Consider the following 20,441-nt stretch of genomic DNA (forward strand, 5'->3'; position numbering starts at 1 on the left):
CAAGCTACTTGGTTCCTTTGCACCCGATGATTTTTTAAACTTGCTATTTATTTCTTGGCAAACCATAGTTCATCATTTCATCTAAACCTAGCAAACCATGGTTTGCAAAACCAGGATCACAAACCAGGGGCTCATCTACACCAAGCAGGATATTCTACTACGAAAGCACTATGAAAGCGGTATATAAAAGGCAGGAGTCACACTACTGCTTTATAGCAGTATTGAAGTGCACTGACAACTGTTGGGGCCCATGACACATACCCATATAGCGCTTTCATATCACTATATGCTGCTTGGTGTGGCTCCTGTCTTTTATATACCGCTTTCATACCACTTTCATAGTGCTATATTCTGCTTGGTGTAGATGAGCCCCAGGATAAATTTGGCATTAAAGAAATCATGGCATGGGAGTGTGAGAGAAGGTTGTGTTTGCTTGTCTCTTGGTGTGATGGTTGCTTGTTCCAGAGAAAGGATGAGTAACCTGCTTGTCCTTTCGCCATGTTGAGAGCAATTTTGGAACTGTGTATAAAGTTGCTCTTTTTTAAAAAAAGTTTTGTACTTGAATATGTACTGTCACGCAAATGTATCATTTAAAGCAGTGGTTCTCAACCTTCCTATTGCCCCGACCCTTTAATACAGTTCCTCATGTTGTGGTGGCCCCCAACCATAAAATTATTTTCGTTGCTACTTCATAACTGTAATTTTGCTACTGTTATGAATCGTAATGTAAATATCTGATATGCAGGATGTATTTTCATTGTTACAAATTGAACATAATTAAAGCATAGTGATTAATCACAAAAACAATATGTAATTATATATCGTGAAATATTTATTTCTAATTACAAATAAATGACCATCGGAAATATGTGTTTTCCGATGGTCTTAGGCAACCCCTGTGAAAGGGTCGTTCGACCCCCAAAGGGGTCGCGACCCACAGGTTGAGAACCGCTGATTTAAAGAAAAGTGCAAAGCTGCTGATTTCCTGCAGCAAAGTCTCCATTCAGTAACATTTTCTTATGTGTGTTTTATTTGTTTTGCCCTTCAGTTGCTCTTTAGTGCCAACATTTCTTAGTGCTGCATAAGAGATAATATCCAATGAATGCAATTCTGCTAAGACTAACCAAAGCACAAACTTAAAGGGCATGCACACAACAACGACCCCCTCCCATTATATCCTTTATCACTTGTTTGTTGTGGTCGTCAGTAAAATATATCACATGCATTATAGCATTTTAATTCCAGCTAAATTATGAACTGCTATACCAACATTGATTTCTTAGGCAAAACAAGTTAAAAAATAGTTATACTAAGTATCATTTTTTAAAATAGTTTGTTTTAAGATGAAATCTGAATGTAGTACAAACATCCAAGTTAAATTCTGCACTCATCTCTTAAAGTTCTCTTCGTGACCTGACATTAAATTAAACTCTACTTTTGTACATTTTTTAAAGACAGGTGTGTTTTAATTTGTGCAGCAAGAATTATAAAAAAGATTCTGTAGTTCATTCTATTTTGGGAACACATTTATGAAAATGTATTTATGGCTATCAACCTAATAGTGGGGACATTTTTGATCTCATGGACAAACATTTTTGCCCAGTAATGACCAACTTTCCTTCTGAATAGTCCTGGACACTTGGCCACAGACTAGCACACTAAACACTGAACTAGATTATGGCCCTCATCTTCAAGTGAGCTGCTGTACATGTGAACATAGAAATGTTCACAGTTGCACACTTCACAGAAAGTTTCACATGAAACGTTTCGTGCTTATATCTCTAACCAGATCATTGTTTAGCATGCAAGGCATGTGGATAATATAAAAGCTTTATTTAATTACAGACCAAAATGTTTTAATTGTTCGTAGCAACCATTAGGCATGCACTGTTGTTTATAAAAGACATATATTGCAAAATGAGAATGTGACTTTAAAACAGTTATTTAATTCTATTTTTTTCTTGATTTTAAATTTCTTATATTAAGTGCCTTATCAATCCACCCTGAACATAAATGAAATTAATCGAATGTGAGCTTAACCACCTACTTGTGAAATGCTTTAGGTTTGGGGTACTTTTTCTGGGGCTTGTCTTGGGGGTCTTTAGCCATGCAGCAGAGAGTAGAATTGATTTTCCTGTATCTGGGTGTTCATTGAAGAAACCTTGTGTTTTGCCTTAGTTGTGTAATCATTTTAGATGAGGAATGGTGACTTTATCATAATGACCCTCTTCAGACAACACACTAAACCCGGTTACGCATTTTGCACTAAACATTATGGCTTAGCATGTCGTGTGACTATTCAGAACCATGGTGGCTACATAACCCTGGGTTAAACACACTCGGGCCATAGCTAGACAGGGTGAACCCCAGGATCGTCCCTGTTCATCCACATGATGCACAGGGAATCCCAGGATCAGGGAGGGATGGTCCCTCCCTTGCCCTGGGATATAGCTCTCCCCTTTGGCCCCGGTTTTTCCGTGGTCCTGGGTTGAGCCCAGGTGCCCCGGGTTGACCTGGCTCCATGCGATTCATTGCAAGGAGCCGCGCAAGGGGCACAGCGCTCCTCAGGAGCACTGCACCCATTGGAGGTAGGGTGGGGGGAGCGGGGAAAATAATTTAAATTTTAAAAAGGACTTCCCTTTAGCAAATGAGGATTTGTGCGCTACTGGTCCTTTAAAAAATATTTTTAAAATGGTGGACGTGATGCCTCTCCTGCTGAGGTCGTTGCGTGTCACGTATAGACAGAAGAGGGATCTTGCCTTAATTAATTAATTTATTTATTACACTTATATACCGCTCCCATAGCCAGGGCTCTCTGGGCGGTTTACAGAAATTCTAAAATTGAGATAAAAACAAGTATACAAAATTTAAAACTCTAAAACACAGAACATACACACATAAAGCATTACAAACTGTTAAAAAACTAAACATGTGGGTGATTAAGATGTGCCGCCATATGCCTGGGCAAACACAACGCGAGATCTTCCCCCTCCTCCATCGCGGGATAGCAGGTAGGTCTAGCTAAGGCCTCAGTAACCATTTGCTGCAAAAGGGTTAGCGACCTAAACATGACTTAGCATGTTGTCTGAACAGGCCCATTGTTTCTCCCAAAGTCTACTCTTTGAGCCTTCCTCAGTTAAAATTAAGCTAGTTAAGATGGTGGTCTATACTTTCTTTTCCTAGTCTCTTGGGCAAGCTGGTCAAAACTGGAAGGGTTCAGGGAGCAAAAGGGTTTAGATCCCCAAGAAATGAAAAAGCTACAAAATGGTAGAAATTGCCCCTTGAGTTTTAAGCACAATGTGTCAAAATGTCAGTGATGGTCACATAACCAATTGGCCCCATGAATGACATCATATATATTTTATGTTAGATTATGGAGGAACATATGTGACCCTGTCAGCTACCAATACCTCTTTATTGTGGCCTATTTCATGCTTTGAGAACTGGTTTGAGGAGAAAGACTTTAAAAAAAAAACTTTTCTGTAGCCTTAAAAAATATAAATCTTTTCTGTAGAACTATGGCCTCGAAACGGACAACATGAAGAACTTGGTTCTAAAGTTACGAGCGTCTTCCAACAATCTGCAAAACTACATCGGCAGCCGGAGGAAAAGTTCAAATTATGATGGAAATACCTCACGCAAACCTCCTAATGAATTCCTTACCTCAGTGGTAGAGCTCATTGGCGCTGCTAAGGCCTTACTGACATGGCTGGACAGGTATGAAATCCTGTATATGTTTAAACACAACAAGAAGGTAATCCATATGTTTTAGGATTTGTATCTGGCTTAGTGATACGATTTCCCCCTTCCCCACCTCTTCTTGCCAAGGCAGACTTTTCTCTGTGATCGCCTCCCTGGGAGTCTTCTCTTACAATATGTATCTAAAGTACATTCCCATATGCTACCCTAAGGATAGATTACATAGAGGTATGCCACTTTATACATCCTTTCTTCATCCAGATTACTTAAACAAATGAGAACATGGTCAGTTTGTGACAGACTGCGCAATCCTGTACATGTCTACTCAGAAGTATGCCCCACTGAGTTCAATGGGGCTTACTTCCATGTAAGTGGATATAGGATTGCAGCCTAAATTTTTCTGTTTCCTCATTGTATGATAAAAGGAAATTGGGCATAGAGGACTGAAGGAACAAAGGACTTTGAGGCAAGAAATATGCCTTCATTTTCTGGCTGATGTTGTCCATTACTTTGTGGTGACAGCTACAGTGTCAGATGACAAGTGTCTGAGTGGATAATGCTGCAGTTTGAGGTTTGGAGATAAACACATAACCCCTTGCATCCTGCCAGCCATTCTAAGACCCCTGCTTGTGAGACAGGAAGTCCATCTGAGACATGACAAGAGGAGGATTGTGGAAAGGACAGGGCGAAGTTGAGTTCCTGAAACAGGCTTTGTGGTTGGATCTGTGTCGCTTGGCAGTTTGCTGAGTTCTTTCTTCCTCCTCCCATTATTTTTACTGGGTGCAATTAAAAATCAATTGGGACCGGCGGTGACTCATTTTCAAGACTGATATGTGTTGTGGGCCACCCTAGTGTGTCTTTCCCGGTATCTGTCCCCCTAAAATAGGGAGGCAGGGACCAAAAGCAGCTGTCTTTTTAAAAAGGCTGTAATTATCTTTTGAAACGTTCAGGTAAGCTTTTGTTTGTTTTTGCGAAGTGGGTTTCCCTATGTTGGACAAAAGTAAACCTGAAAGAGCACTTAGCTTTTACTAGAGGACATCACATGCCAGTTGGGAAAATTCTTAAATGTTTTTATTTATCTGTTACATTTATTTCCTACCTTTCCTTCAGTGAGTTCAGGGTGGCATACATAGTTCTATACTCCACTCCCCCACCACCCAATTTAAGCTTTATGACAACCCTGTGAGATAGGTTAGGCTGTGAATGGGAGCCTAGCAACGTTCATAGCCAAGTGGATATTTGAACCCACAGTCCTGGTCCAACACTCTGGCCATCACACCACAATAGCACAGTTCAGTCATCAAGGGGCAATGTGATTACAAAGGGGCCAGGAAGCCACCCCTTTAGTCCTGTACCATTGCCATGTGCCTTTTTCCAGCCCTCCCTCCATTCAGGTAACGGGGTGTCTTCTATACCTGTGCAGGCTGCCCATGCAATTTAGAACCCTGCACCACCATCCACCTGCATGAGTACAGCAGGTGCCCCAATGCAGTGGGCCCTTTGTACCCGTGTCACCCCTTTCAACTTAATATGGCAGACTTCCCCAACCTGGTGCCCTCTTATGTTTTGGACTACAGCTCCCATGAGTTCCAACCCACATGGCCAATGGACAGGGTGTATGGTAGTTGTTGTCCAAAACATATGGAGGGCATCAGGTTGTGGAAGTGGTATAAGGTTACAATGGTATAGGAAACAATGGGTCCCTAAACATTGTTTCTGATAAGGTTAGCCAACCCAATTTTACTAGAATAATGTTACAGAGCTTATTTTACATGGTACTAAAATCTTGCTAGTGCAGTTCTTTACTAATCAATATTTTAATTCAGGGTCTTGTTACTCTGTGGGCTGTCTATAAATGGCCACCAGAGACTATTTTTTTTGTCCAAGCAAACACTGCGGATCTTTGTGTACATTATGTTTTATCCCTTTATTTCTGTGCCAAGAGATAAGTGTTGTTTTTGTCTCTGGACTAGCGAAGTTGCTCATCATTGTTTACATTCTCCCACAAGTCAGCCAAAGCCGTTTGCTCTTATGTGAGAAAGTGAACTGCGCTGCGATGTTGTGGAGAGGAGGACAAAACATGCTTCTTAGCCATGATACTGGTGCTGGCGATGCTAGATTTGAGCCCAATTCCGATGCTACTTCCCTTGACTTTGTCCCATAGAAATGAATGGCTCCTGGCATGTCCCGTGCTGCCAACAGGCAAGGCTGAATGAAAACACAAAGGGGCCCTGCAAGGAGAGGAATTGTCTCCCCTGCACTGCAGGGTGCAGTCATGCTAGGCTTGCAGTTATTATTCAAGTCCTCTATGGCAGAGGAAAGGGAATCACACCATCAATCCCTCATGATTGATGGATCTTACTGAATTAGTTGTTAAACATGAGGAGCAAAGTGCCCACTAAATGATGGGCTATAAGGGAGGAGACGGGGACATGCCAGATGTTGTTTTGCTTCTAAGCTGGCTGTGCCCAAAATTTTCATTCCCTTACATCAGCCTTCCTCAAGCTGTTGCCCTTCAGATGTTTTGCACTACAAATCCCATTGGTCAAGGATGATGGATGATGGGGGGTTGTCGGGCAAAATATCTGAAGGGCTCCAGCTTGGGGAAGGATGTCCCCCACCAAGTTCTCTCTCTCTCTCTCTCTCCTTCCTTTGGCCTCTGTCCAGACCCCTCTGCCCTCTTCACTTTTCCATTCACTTTTCATTTTGTTGGAACCCATCCAGATAGGAACTTTGGAAGCTTCCTCATACCAAGTCTGGCCAATGGTCCATCTAGTTCAGTAGTGTCCAAGCTGACTGTCATGATCTCTCCAGGGACTCAGGCAGGAGTCTTTCCCACCCCTTCCTGGGACCTTTTGCTCTACTGCTAAACTTCAGCCCATCTCTCTTTGTTAGAAAGGTCCCCACCAATGTGGAATAGCGCAGAACCCACTGCAGATGCCTGCAGATGAGATGGAGATAGGGAAGGAATCTAGGGCACTGGTAGAAAACATGGTTTGCATGCAGAAGGTTTCAGGTTCCGTCCCTGAAACCTCCAGTGAAAAGGACCAGGTGGCAGGGGGTGGTAAAGACCTCTACCTGAGGAAAGCCACTGCTAGTCTGGGCAGACAGTCCTGGGGTAAATTGATAGGCTGACATAATGCACTTTCTTCTGTTCCTAAAATGGATAAGGCAGTTCTGTTGTCACAAATGTGTTGAAGGTTTACAGGGTGATTTGCAAGGGACATTTGCCGGGGCCTGCTCCCAAAGGCCGTAGCTTCTTAAAACACCTTATTACAAGGGTGCCCAACATGGTGCCCACAGGCACCGTGGAGCCCACAGGGATCTCCAAGGCTGCCCACGAAGCTCTCCCCTCCCTGCTCCCTCCAAAAGCATTGTTTTAAGAAAAACCTTGTGGAGAGTTAGAGTAGTCTTCTTTCTAGCCCCTAGCCTTGCTCTTTTTCTCCTTTCCGCCTTTTTGCCTTGCTATTTCCCCCTCCTTCCCAGTTTCTAGCCTCACTATTTCTCTCCCTCGCCCCTTTTTAGCTCTCCCTTGTCTAGCCAGGTCCCTGTGACAGCCGTTTTGTGACTAGCCACATCCTCCATTGGAGGCATTTTGTGGAGGTGCTTACAGCAGATTCTAAAATTCCCCAAAGTGCCCAGTGAAAAGTTGGAGTCCCCTATAATTTGTTACTGACCATGCCAAGAAGTTTTATTTTCTGCTTCCATACGTCCATATTAAACTTCTTTGGAGTGCAAGCGTTAAGACTACCTGTAAAATAACACTGATGTTAGTGTCATTTTAGGTTTTATAAATATCAACTGAACTTAGTTTCCAAAAGCTTACCATGAAGCTGTTCCATTTGCTTTTCCATATTTGTGCATTTGGTTATATCAATGGTCTCATGCCTCATAGCTGCTAGGACAAGGGTTCCACAAATCCAGTCTGTCACCCCACCCCCCACCCCACCTGTCTCTGTTCTCTGTGAACCGCGGAAAAGAAGGGGAGGAGTTTGTCTCTCACTCTGAACTGGCTTTGTCAGAGGCAAAATGAGCAAGAGAGACTCTGTCTACTGCAGAAGGCTTGTGAAGAGTGAAACCGGGCACCCCTTGAGGCCTCTTCTGTATTTGGAGGACTCCAGGCAGGGCTTGGGCAAGGAAAGAAACCGTCCAGGTCCCTCTGACTGCTTCTGCCTTGCCTAAGACCTATGGAAGCATCGGAAAAGGAGAAGCCTTGGCAGAGACTTGTGCCCTTTCTCGCCTTCCCCAAAGCCCAGCAAGAGAAATGACCCTGTCCCACACCGGAGCCAGTTGCTTGGAGCTTCTACAGAGGATTCTTCGTTTGGCTTAGTATGGCATAAAGTGAGGTTGACTCTGACATTTCCCCATGGGAAGAGGAGTTGGGCACAAGGGAGGGCTCAATGGCAACCACGGATAATGGCAGTCTAGTAGTCCAAGTCACATCTTTTTGAATCCCTGGCTAGGACAACAGTATAGTCACTGTAAGCAGCCTGGAAAAGGATTAAGACCCCAAAGGACAATCAAGCATAGGAGCAAATAGTAGGCCTGTGCTTAGATATGCTAAGCTTGTGGTAATGACTACTATTGTGCGGCCTCTTTCCGCCCCCTTAAAGGCGCATTCTTGTCTTACCACAGGACTCCCTTTACTGGGATCGCTGACTTTTCCATGACAAAGAACAAAATCATTCAGCTGTGCTTGGATCTCACTACCACCGTACAGAAGGTCAGTGATGTGTGTGTGTGTGTGTGTGTTCCTCCCCCCACCCCCAGCCCCTGTCTTCGTTCCTTCCTCATTTCCAAAAAAGAAGATAAAAAGTTGGGTGTACGGAAGTAACAGCAATATACTTTTATGTGTAGCTTGGTAACAGCAACAACTTGGAGTCTTGGGGATTTTTAAAAGAACATTAGAAGGAGCAGGTGTGTGCAGGCGGTTGCCAGGTTTTGTTGCTTTGCTCTCCCACTGCTGATTTTTTCCAATGTTTTTGGGGAATTGGAACTTGCCCAGTCAATTAATATAGAAGTCTATTAGCCATATTTGAATTGTAACACTTCACACCTGGCAGTCCCCCAGTTTCTCCATAGACTTGCATGGCATGGTAATGGGCCAGTTTTTACGGAAATATTTGCCACATACAAGTATTGTTAATTTTCCCTAGCATTTTGTTCATAACACTTACTTTATCTGAATTTCATTCATACACACACACACACACACACACACACACACACACTTATATATTGGTATGGTGTGAAGGATGCCTTGAGGCCGGGCAATTCTTATGATTATTATTATTATTATTATTTATTTATATAGCACCATCAATGTACATGGTGCTGTACAGATAACACAGTAAATAGCAGGACCCTGCCGCGTAGGCTTACAATCTAATAAGTTGTAGTAAACAATAAAGAGGGAAGGAGAATGTGAACAGGCACAGGGAAGTGTAGACAGGCACCGGGTAGGGTGAAGCTAAACAGTATGTGTGAGTTGTTTTTGATTACCCCTTTTTCTTGCAGTGGGTGGGGAACTTGTGGCCCTCTGGATGTTTTTGCCTACAACTCCCATCAGCCTTAGCCAGCCTAGCCAATGGTGAGGGATGATGGGAGTTGTAGGGCAAACGTATGGAGAGCCATAAGTTGCCCAGCCCTGCTTTAAACACATGAATTCATTATGGCTGGTGCTGTGCAGAAGGACAACATAGAATTAATGTGGGGTGGGATCCAGAGAATGACATGCTGAGCTCTTCTGTTGCAATGGGGCTTTCCTGCCCTTTGCTTCCTGGTGCAGACTCCTGAGCCCACCGTCCACAGCAGAATGGGATGCAAAGCTGGGGGCTGCTATTGGATGGGAGAACAAGGGAGGGGGTGTGGCTCAGTGGCAGAGCACTTGCTTTGCATGCAGAAGGTCCCAGGTTCAATCCCCGGCTTCTCCAGGAAGGGCAAGGTAAGAATCCTGCCTGAAACCTTGGAGAGCCATTGCTGCCAGTCAGTGATGACAATACTGGGCTAGATGGACCTGTGGTCTGACTCAGTATACAGCAGCTTTCTATGTTTCTAACTGGCATAAATCAGAGCTCCTCACCCCCTTGTTTGAGCAGAAGTGACTTCTGCTGTTGGGCCCATCATCTCTAGGCAGGGCTGGGAAGGATACCTGTCCGAAACCCTGCAGAGCTGCCGCCTGACAGTATCAACCATGGTAGACGGACCAATGGTTCAACTCTCTATTCGGCAGCTTTTTGTGTTTTTTTAGCAGACCATTTGATCTCTTGTGAGGAAAGGCTGTGATCGAAAGGGTCACCCATGCAAGATGGTCTACCACTTGTACTTCTCCTTAGCACAAGGAAGTTTGGGAACTTGTGGAGTAGTGGAGAGAGCCAGCGTGGCGTAGTGGTTAATATGTTGGATGGGACTTGGGGCTGGGTGCTAGTCCCCACTCGGGCATGGAAGCATACTGGGTGACTCTGGGCCACTCACTGGTTTTAGCTAGACCTACCTTTTAGCTTGCAACAGAGGAGGGAAGACCCCGCAATGTGTTTATTGTGAGATCCCTCCTCTGTCTACATGTGACACGCGACGACCTCAGCAGGAGAGGCATTGCGCCTGCCATTTTTTTTAAAGAGGAAGGAGCGCACGAATGTTCGTGTGCTAAAGGTAAGCATTTTTTAAAAAAATAATTTAAATTCCCGCTTCCCCCACCCTACCCCTGATGGGCGCAGCTCCTGACTCCGCAGCAACGGGCCACATGTTCCGCCGTTTCAGGCTCAGCCCGAGACTGCGGAAAAAACGGAGCCAAAGTGGAGGGTGAGATCCCTGGGCAAGGGAGGGATGATCCCTCCCCGATCCCGGGATTCCCTGTGCGTCATGTGGACGTGCAGGGATGATCCTGGGGTTCGCCCCAGGATAAAGCCCCGTCTTGCTAAGGCCACTGACTCTCTGCGTAACCTACCTCACAGGGTTGTTGTTGTGGGGATAAAATGGAGCCAAGGAGGACTATGTAGGCCTCTTCGCGAAGGGAGTAGTTGCTCCGTGTGAGCAAGTCTGTTTTTGCATGGGGTACAAGGTTCTCTGGATCATTGTCAGGCATCACAATGTCACCTCTATTCCACACATATTTTACTTAAAGTACAAGGCAGCCATGTCAAAGTGTTGATTTGCTTCTACAGAAGGAGTTTCCAGTAACAGAATATTTGATTTCTTTTTTCTTTATTTTTTAAAAGGACTGTCCTGTAGCTGAAATGGAAGATAAAGTTCTCAGTGTGGTAAGTATAAAAGTTTGTGTTAAACTCATTCTTTGAATTCCTTTCTGCCTGAAACTGCTTTTTTTCAAAACACACACAGACATGTATTGATTGAAAGCAGCTTTGCATGAGATGGTGCTCAAGAGGATTGGCAGGCCCCGGAGGCTTGGGCTGCCCTCTTTCCCAAGCTTCTCAAATAGTCTCCAAATCCTGTGTTTCCCCTATAGTTGTGCGAAGCACAAGTTCCCCGTTAGATGACACTAAAAGCCCTGTGCCTGCTCGCGTGAGGGCTAAAAGTGGGGAGGGAACAGGGGCCGGCATGCAAGCCCCGTCCCCAGCATCCCCACCCACTCGGACCTTGACCTTCCCACCTTGAGGGGAAGGTTTGAAGGGGCTCCTACTCATGTTCACTTGAATGCAAGTTGAAGTCTCCAGGCGCTATCCATTGCTGCCTGCCTGCTCGTGCGACCTACCACTAGCACAGTGGGTAGCTAGCGGTTCCTGAAGCAGCCAGAATGAACGGAAACAGAATGGGATAGTTGAGCATTTCCGTAATGGGGCAATTTGTGGAATGGGGCAATTGAGCATTTCCACTCATTAGGATTGCTTTATGAAACACGAGTTCCTGTTGTGCTAGCTGTGGGTTCCCTAGGTGCAGTGGAACTCGCGGTGATGCCAAGGCAGCATTGGATGGTGTCCTGGGGAGGGGAATAATAGCACAGTGTGATAGAGCACCTGCTTTGCATACAGAACGTCCCAGGTTTGATCCCCGGCTTCTCCAGGTAGGGCGACGAAAGGAATCCCACCTGAAACCCTGGCCAGTCAGTGCTGACAATGGACAGTCAGAGCTGCTGCCAGTCAGTGTCGACACTACTGGGCTAGATGGACCAATGGTCTGACTCAGTATAAGGCCTATGGTCTTCTGTGCACTCGGTGGCCCTGCCTTATCAGGGTTTCTGAGCCAATGGAAACTTCTACTCACATTCGAGTGGTAACCACTCCCCCACTTTCAGACTTCAATGTGGGAACGTTGAAGGCTGAGGGGATGGGATATTGGGGGTGGGGCTTGCATTCATGCATCCTCCACACTTTTAGCCCTCATGTGAGCAATCTGAAGGCCTGCATAGGGCTAGGGACCTGCGAGTAAATGCCAACGTAAATGCCACTTAGAGTAGACTCATTGAAATGAATGGAATTTGTTAGTCATGACTAACTTAAATCTCATTCATTTTGGTGAGTCTACCCTCATTAAGACTCGTATTCGAATTTTCCCTGTGCAAAATAGGAAATGCAGGACATTTGGGACCACTTGTAGTGTGACGCACAGAGCAAGTGAATAAAGGTTGTTGATGTTGTTTTGCTATAGCTTCAGTTCTGTGCCGCACAATATCAATGAAACATTGATCTTTTTGTAACTAATAGCATAAAACATGATACATTTATTTTGTTTGGCTTGCCCAAGGTGTTTCGCCTTCTTCCTCACATTTTCTTGTGCAGGCACATCTTTGAATTCTCCCTGTAAGTTGGGAAGTGAAATTCACACCATGTGAAATATTAATACACACATACTCCCAAGCAGAACAATAAAGCCATCAACCTGGCAGCAAATGCAAATGGTATAAAAACATTCTGTTTCTAATTACTTGGTTTGAAAGGGGAGTTTTCCAAATATTTTTGCAGCAGTCTTGTGACTGGAAGAGGGACATAGTGACATGCTTTTAATATTTTGTAATGGTTAATCATCGTTTCCTGCTTTTGACGTGAATCAGGCTGTGTTCTTTGATAAGGCCTTCCGCCTGCTGATAGATGCTTAGGAATTCACAAATGCTAAAAATATATACACCTCAATGAAACATAGAACAATTAAAGAGTGCTCTTAGACTTTTTTTTGGTTCATTTTTCCATACTCCCTTCTACTTATGCATTGTGCTTGGCTTTTATGCTTTTATTTTTGCTGCACCATTGTTTTGAGTTATTTAAGATTATTATTGTTCTTACATTGTGAACAATGTAAGTATGTGTTAGCCCTGCTAGATATTATGGCCACATTCAGATGATCGCATCCTAGTCTAATAAACCAGAATACACATGAGCTTCGGGCACATATACCATTGTCCTTCAAGTCACTGCCAGAACAAACCACAGCTAACCATAGATTTCCATTACATCCAAACTGGGAACTATAATTAATGGCTTCCAAACAAGCCAGGATACAGAAGCCAACTTTAAACCATGGTTTAATCCAGGATTTGATCATCTGAGCTGGACTACTAGTTTCATTCATCCCAGCAATGCCTACTCTCTTTATTTGTGGCAGTGGCTTGCCTAGGTTTCGGGCCAGGTGGAGTTCTTTTCTTTACAGCTTTACTTGCCAAACAAGAAGGGTAATTTTTTGCCAGGGGTCTTGTACATGCAGAATGTGTGCTCTGCTGCTAAGCTATACAGCAGCTCTTTCTCCTGGTGGGGTATTTTGTTCTTAGAGTTCAGATGCTAAGAATCTTTGTCCTGATTCCAAGCATGTTAAAGCCCTACTGATTTCAGTGAGATGTGTTCCCTAGTAGGACTGTATCCTGGGATGTTGTTTTCAGGCCTTTTCTTTTCCCACAACTCTTCCTTGTGTGATTTGCTAAAATACATCCGTTCAGATATTTGGGCCTGTGAGAACATTCCTCATGTGGTGGAGGCAGGGATTGGGCCTTTACCTCTGTGAGTAATGTTTTGTGTGAGCTGGGTGATTCTCCCAGAGTGAGCGATCCCAAATGGGTAGAAAGAATCATGCTTGATGGGCAAATCACACCCACCTCTGTGCATGTGATCACCTGGCTCATGCAGTGCATGGTCCCAGGTGTGAATCTCATGGAGGTTTGGTCCTGGTCTTGAGCATGCAAAGAACATGTTACCTCAGGCAGCATCTTGTTTGAACTGGAGCCAAGATAGAAAAGAAGCTCGAGTTTCAAAATTCTTCAGATCTAGATTAGTCTTAGATCTGGAATAGACAATATATTTCCCATGTGATCCTGGACATGTCTGTGACCCAGTTCACAACATACCAATTTCTAGGTTGTTTAACCCAGGAATTGGTGGAGGGCACAGGAGAAGTGAACATGTTGCTTGCTACTTCCTTTTTCAATCAGCTGTTCCTGGATTTTTTCATGTAGTCTAAGTCTAGGAAGTCTGGATTGTTTATGGGTAAGCAAGCTGGAGTTAACTCAGAAATTGGCCTTGGTTTGTTGTTTCCAAAAGCTGATTGAAAGTAGAAATGGTGAGTGGCATGCATCTTCATTTTTCTCAACTTTTCAGTCTTTTTCTCTGTTTTTCAATTTACAGCTTGTTCTATCTCAAATCTTTGTTGCTGGTAACGATGCCTACCTCACAGGGTTGTTGTGAGGATAAAATTTAGAGGAGGAGTACTATGTAAGCCGACTTGGGTTTCTTGCAAGAGAAAAATAAGAGAAAAATAAACTTCTTTCTTGGAATGGTGTGTGTTTGTGTATGTGCCATTTTGTCCTTTTCTCAGGTGGCAAAATGTCTTGGGCCAGTCCTGTTTAAAGGTCAAACACAATTGGAACAAGAAGCCAGTGCTTATGAAGTGATATGCTCCCAGTGTTCTTCTCTATCCAAAGCTTCTGAACTGTAAACAAGTGTAGGCCTTTGTAGAGCTCATTAGTGGCCTTGCTTCAAGTTACAAAGGCCTAAATTACAGCTGCAGAACCATAGCTTTCTTACCAGATGGGGTTGGCAGCTGCTGCACCCTATAAATCTGGGTACAGTAACAACTCAAGAATTAGCAAATCTTTTTTGCCTCCTTTGTTCAGAGAGGACACATGGTTTATTTGCAAGACAAAACAATTACAAAAGTAGTACTGTAGCTCATGTTCTTGGTTTCTTTTAGTCCAAGGTTTTGAATGGAATTTGTGATAAGACAATCCGGTCCTCAACCGATCCATTGATGAGCCAGGGTGCGTGTCTTGAGGAGGTTCATTTAAACAACATCAAACCTGGGGAAGGCCTGGTAAGAATATTTTCTTTTTGCTCTTCTAAATTGCTGCCTGCTACCCCACCTTCAAGCTTAATTGAAGCAGCCTAGTCCTTGGGCCCATTCAGAAGACACCTTAAACCATGGCTTTAATCATGGTGAATAAGACTTTTTGCTTTATTCACCATGGTTAAAGCCATGGTTTATGGTGTCTTCTGAACACGGCCTGGCTTTCTGACTTAACCATCATGGTTTGAGAGAGATTGGGCTGTATCCAGTACTGCTTTCCCGCTAGTGGGACCTCCTGCTTGTGTAATAGGGACCTAGCAGCTCCCGAAGCAACCAGAAATGAGCCAAAACACGAGTTTCCAAAAGGGTGCGGATTAGCAGAGCTTGCACAAGGTTGCTCTGCTGACAGTCTGGCTTTGGAAAAAATCATTCTGCTCGTTTCCTGGCTTACTTCAAGAAGTGTTACTTCCCTGTTGTGCAAGCGGTGGGTCCTGTGAAGGTGGAGGTGGAACCAGCAGAGGTGGAGTGGCCCCATTGGATACTACCCTATGTATGTATGTATTCTATGTACACATGTTTCAGTACACAAAAGGATGTATTCTTACCCCGCATACCTTCACACACAGCTCTTTTTAAAGGACCATGGGGGGGGGGGACTCTCCCAAAAGCATCCCCTCTGTTCAGCCTTGCCATTCAAGAATTATCCTTCCTCCAAAAAATTCTCCCTGGACTGAAATTGAATAGACCAGCACTTGCTTGCAATCCGGTTTGGTCAAATCTGCCCCTCTCTTGAATTGTACAAGTCTCAAGTAAGCCATTCCATTTAATAACTTTGTATGGGCTTTTCCCTTCTCCATACTGAGACTTCCTTCCACTCCTTCATGTATACTGTTAAACAAGGCTGGCCTGGGGCTGGTGCCAAGGTGACATTATGGAGAAAGTTGCTCTTGAGAAATAATTGTCTGCCTTTGTAGAATTGAGGGCGAACTGTAATTAGTGTTGTGCTTACTGTATCTTTTCAACTATCCAACTTAGGGAATGTATATAAAGTCTACTTACGATGGATTGCACGTTGTTACTGGAACAACAGAAAATGTAAGTATTTTTGATGTCATTTCAAAAACAAAATTAACACAACCACTTTAGATCAGATGGAATCCAAGGCACCAGCTTGACTAAAAGCAGAATCTGAACTTGTCACATTTTTATTTATTTGGGTTTCACAACATTATCATTAACTTCTCCTTGCCTGCAATAATTAAGTGTGTGCTTGTCTGGCTGTATCTGCCTGTCTAATATCAACCCATTAGTTCAGTTTGCAGCATGCAAGTAGACAAGAATGTTTCAAAATGCCATTGGGGTTTGAACTAACTGGAATTACCAGAACTATTCTTGAGCGCAGCGTTTATAGTGTTTGGTTTAGTAAATGCTGGCTGAGCAAATATGTACTTCCATAATGGGCTCTGTCCCTTATAAAAGCAACAGCAGGATGTTTAGACTGGTAGTAGAATGTAAGGTTCCATATACTTCCTGGAATAAAGGGATTTTTTTCAAGATAACAGAAACAGATCTTTTTAATTGTGAAAGGTTTTGACAGTAAAAAAAGAAAGGCCGTTGGGATATGCTGATTGAGTGTAGAAAAGAATCTTAATCTCAGTGAAGATAATTTTCCTTCTGAATTCAATGACAGAGACTCTCTTCTGTATCTGGCAGAATTAATATGAAAAATATGCATTTGCTGCTGCTGCTGCTGAGGAGAGTTTTAAATCTTTTACACACATGAATGTTTAAATCTGTCAGAATATCTCAAGACCGGATTTGAAGACAGTTTAAAGGATGGCTCCATGATTGGCACAAGTTTCAGGGGTTTTCTAACTGGACAAAATGGCCTGGTGTTAGATCTAGAGTGATTTTTATTTTATTTTCAAAGAAAGCCAGTGCCACTAACATCAATTAGCAATCATAAACCTTTTGATCTCCTTTATCTCCGTTGAGACCGTCCTAGCTTCCGCTCTTGGGGAGTCTCTACAGACGAGTGCGAGATATTTACACTTTACAGGAGATCTTCCCTTCCATTCTTTGCAGCTAGTAGCAATGCTGCCTTTGAGATGTAGGGAGTAGACCCTAGACTCCTTGTTGCCGCTTCTCATTCAGTATCTCTCCAATAGCATTATGAGATGGCAGTTATTAAAGCTCTGGAGTTATTCAAGAGGAGAGAGACGTGTCCGATTCCAGTCAGGTGACAGGATTTCCAAATTGCTTTGAATGACCTGCGATTTCCTGCTTTTTGTGGGAATGCTCTGTCCCAAAGAAAACTTTCTGGTCATCTTCCAATGCTCGTAATGGAAGCTGGATGGGTGTTTTTTTAAAAAGAGAGAGAGAGAGAGAGAGAGAGAGAGAGAGAGAGAGAGAGAGAGAGAAGTGAGATTTAGCAAATAGATGCTCAATGATAAAAGAGATTTCTTGAAATGATCAACATTTTAGGCTTGGACGTCTACGATGGAGTCTTCAGAGGTGTCATTGGCTGATTGCTTTGATGAACCGATATTTCTGTGCTGAGGAAAGGGAGTTGCTCACTGCTGCTAGAGCCTCCCCTGTCTTTCCCAACACCTTTCCTCACTTTCCCCATCCCTTTTTATGAAGATGCTGCGTGGGTCGTTTTGCCTCTGGATTCTGACTTTGTATGATAGGAATGTGTTAGATCAGTCAGATGGCGGCGGGTGAGGGAGTCTTTCCTAACGCGTCTTCCAGTTCTCAGGTTGCCCAAGGGGATTACCCCGTCTTCCATTGAACTTGATAAGGGAACAGGGGAAATGAGGCATTTGTTTCAGTTGTATGAGTCACACGTCCTTTCTCTCTGACGTGAATTGTCAGAGCACTGTTGGGCACGATGTGGTGTTTTGATAGCAGAGACATTTTAAACAATGGCTTCAGCAGGGCGACCTGTGCCGGATAGATCAGAGTAGACATTTAAGTGCTGAACTGCTGCCTGCTGATACGTAGCTAAGCATGTCATCCATCTTGTTGGGATATCTTGCTATCAAAGGTTTTTTTTTTAACACCTCTGTCTTTCAGCTTACGTAAGCGAACAGCTAGTGTGTTCCCTGGGATCCAGTCAAATAGCTTCAAGAACTAGATTAGAGATGTCTGGTTAAATTTGCAGCCCTTTATTAGATGAGTAAGCAATCAAGAATATGCAAAGTGAAAAGGCTCATGTGTCACCTTTATTTTTTGGTAACATGGTGTGCAGGCGGGTAGTACCTATTCTTATGTTTGCTGAAATTTGCTATTCTAAATCATTTGAAAGTAGCCTTTCCCAACATAGTGCCCTCCAGATACGTTCGACAGAAAGTCCCATAATTCATTATTCAGTCCAACACATCAGATTGGCCAAGGTTGTTTTAAAGGGTGGTTCTTCCTGCTAACATTCCTGGTGGGCTTGTTGTGTGTACTGTGGTTTTGCTTTGGAAGGTCCAAACTAGACAAGGCAGTAGAAGGCCACTCATCAGAATTGGGTAACTGTTAACTCCCTATATAGCAGTGTGTGTGTGTGTGTGTGTGTGTGTGTGTTAGTCGCAGGGGGAGAGATCTAAAGTCCAATGTAAGTGGAAAGATCTGAACCCTTCCTGGGCCCAAACTTTGTCTGCTGAAATGGCTTCTCCCACCGATTCCTTCTCCCCATGTGTCTCTGTGTTTTGGAAGTAAGCCTAAATTGGGAGAAAATTCCTAAGAAAGAATGGTCTGTTTAATTTGAGGGAGCGTGTGTGTGTGTGTGTGTGTGTGTGTGTGTGTGTGTGTGTGTAGGTTATTCCTAGTTTATTTTATGGATTGATTGATTTTTTATTTGATTTATACCCTGCCTTTCTACCAAAAGTGGCACTCAAGACACTAGCTTCTGGCAGTAAGAGTATATTTGCCAGCTCCTAATATAAAGGGACTCCATGGAGGACCATAGCTCAGTAGAAGAGCACCTACTTCACATGCAGGAGGTCTAAGGTTCAAGCCCCTGCAGCTCCAGTTAAAAGGACCAGGGAAGGACCTCAATCTGTGGAGAGCCCCTGTCAGTCAGAATAGACAGTACTGTGCAAACCGGGACAAGTAGCCTGAAAGGATGTTCCCTTTCTCTGGTTCTTGTGCCTTTTAATATTTGCGTGATGAGGAGCAGTTCTGTAAATGATATACTGTAGTGTTACAAAAACTGCTCCTGCTGGAGATCTTCTTCATTCCTTACACCAGGCCAGAAGGGTTGTCATTTGCTTGGTAACATAGGCTCATCAAACCTCAGGCCTGTGGGCCAAATTCTGGGCTCCCAATCCAGCCCTAGATGGCCACACCCTTTCCCCTGACTGCTGTTTGGTCATTCCCCAGCTTTTGCATGTCCCCTCCCCCAATTTCATTATTCTAAAAGGTTGAAATGCCTCCCTCTCCTAAGGCTTAGTTATGGCAGTAAGAGCATTCAGCTCAAATACGGTGGTGTTTTAGCCTCGCCCCTTTTGTCTTCAGTCCCGCCCACCCCTGGAATGTGTCGCCTGAGAGTTTCTCCAAAATGGGATTCCATGCTTGGGCTGACAGAAGTTCAACTCCCTTGTGGTAGCAGATACTCACAGGAGAGTCTGAGCATCTAGGAGCCCAAAGCCCTCAATCCGACTTTTGGGGATTTGCTGTTCTTTTAATTTTATTTTATATACAGTTGCACTATAGCACAACGCTTCAATCAGGCACGAATAGCCAAATATGGGCTACGCAGGGAGGAGTCGGCTTGCGCCTTGGCTACTGGGGTCACCAGTGGCAGTGTACTAACCTTGATCGCCCCTATAACTGAGTGGTTACTTTTCCCTATAGCAGTGAATGGCAAAGAGTGACACTATGAGACATTTCTTTCACTGATGACGTGTTCTGCAGTTGTCAGTGCCCCACCTCCCAGTGGGGTTTCCATGTAAATGACAATCCCTTCCTGCCAACATACTTTGCTTTTCAAACTGACAGGCATTTTGGTAGTTATTTTATGAATAGTTGTACTTTCTAGCATGGAGGTGGCAACTGTAACTCACAGAGGAGCGTCATAGGCATTCCCATTTATATGTCAATTTTCTGTCAAAGTTACCCTGTTTCAGAAAAATAGGTGGCTGCTTGGTAGTCTTTTAAGTGGAAAAATAATGAAAACTTGCCTTTATCTTTCTGTCCTCTGTAGTCTCCTGCTGATCAATCTCAGAAAATACATGCTGGTGATGAAGTGATCCAGGTGAATCGCCAGACGGTGGTAAGTGAGGGGCATTGCTTGTGGCTCTTCCCTTGATTTTTAGCCAAACAGGTTTCTGTCCTGCTTCAAGGCCAGCAAGTGCCACAGTCAAGGTTCAGATAGTCCCAGGAATCACAAAGAGAGAACCGGTCCAGTCCAGGGTCATACATGAGATTCCAACTATGGTTAGCACGAGAAGGCAGAGGCAAGGTCAAAGCAGGCCAGGGTTCAGTCCACAAGAGTCAGCCATACCGAGTGTCAAGGCCAGTCAAGGGGTGTC

General features: G+C 43.9%; 1 protein-coding gene across 2 annotated transcripts in view; it reads left to right on the forward strand.

Moving 5' to 3' along the window:
- Positions 1–20,441, forward strand: part of CNKSR3 (CNKSR family member 3) — a 77,022-nt gene that overhangs the window by 42,719 nt on the left and 13,862 nt on the right. The window contains exons 3-8 of one of the 2 annotated variants that reach the window (XM_063124522.1): positions 3,515–3,717; positions 8,335–8,422; positions 10,917–10,958; positions 14,830–14,949; positions 15,958–16,017; positions 20,114–20,182. In XM_063124522.1, coding sequence (XP_062980592.1) covers positions 3,515–3,717; positions 8,335–8,422; positions 10,917–10,958; positions 14,830–14,949; positions 15,958–16,017; positions 20,114–20,182 — 582 coding nt within the window. Of the gene's footprint in view, positions 1–3,514; positions 3,718–8,334; positions 8,423–10,916; positions 10,959–14,829; positions 14,950–15,957; positions 16,018–20,113; positions 20,183–20,441 lie in introns of those variants that run through there. The other variant, XM_063124523.1, reaches the window with a different exon arrangement.

The sequence above is a fragment of the Elgaria multicarinata genome, chromosome 4 (genome assembly GCF_023053635.1).
Source record: "Elgaria multicarinata webbii isolate HBS135686 ecotype San Diego chromosome 4, rElgMul1.1.pri, whole genome shotgun sequence".
Classification (NCBI taxonomy): Eukaryota; Metazoa; Chordata; class Lepidosauria; order Squamata; family Anguidae; genus Elgaria; species Elgaria multicarinata.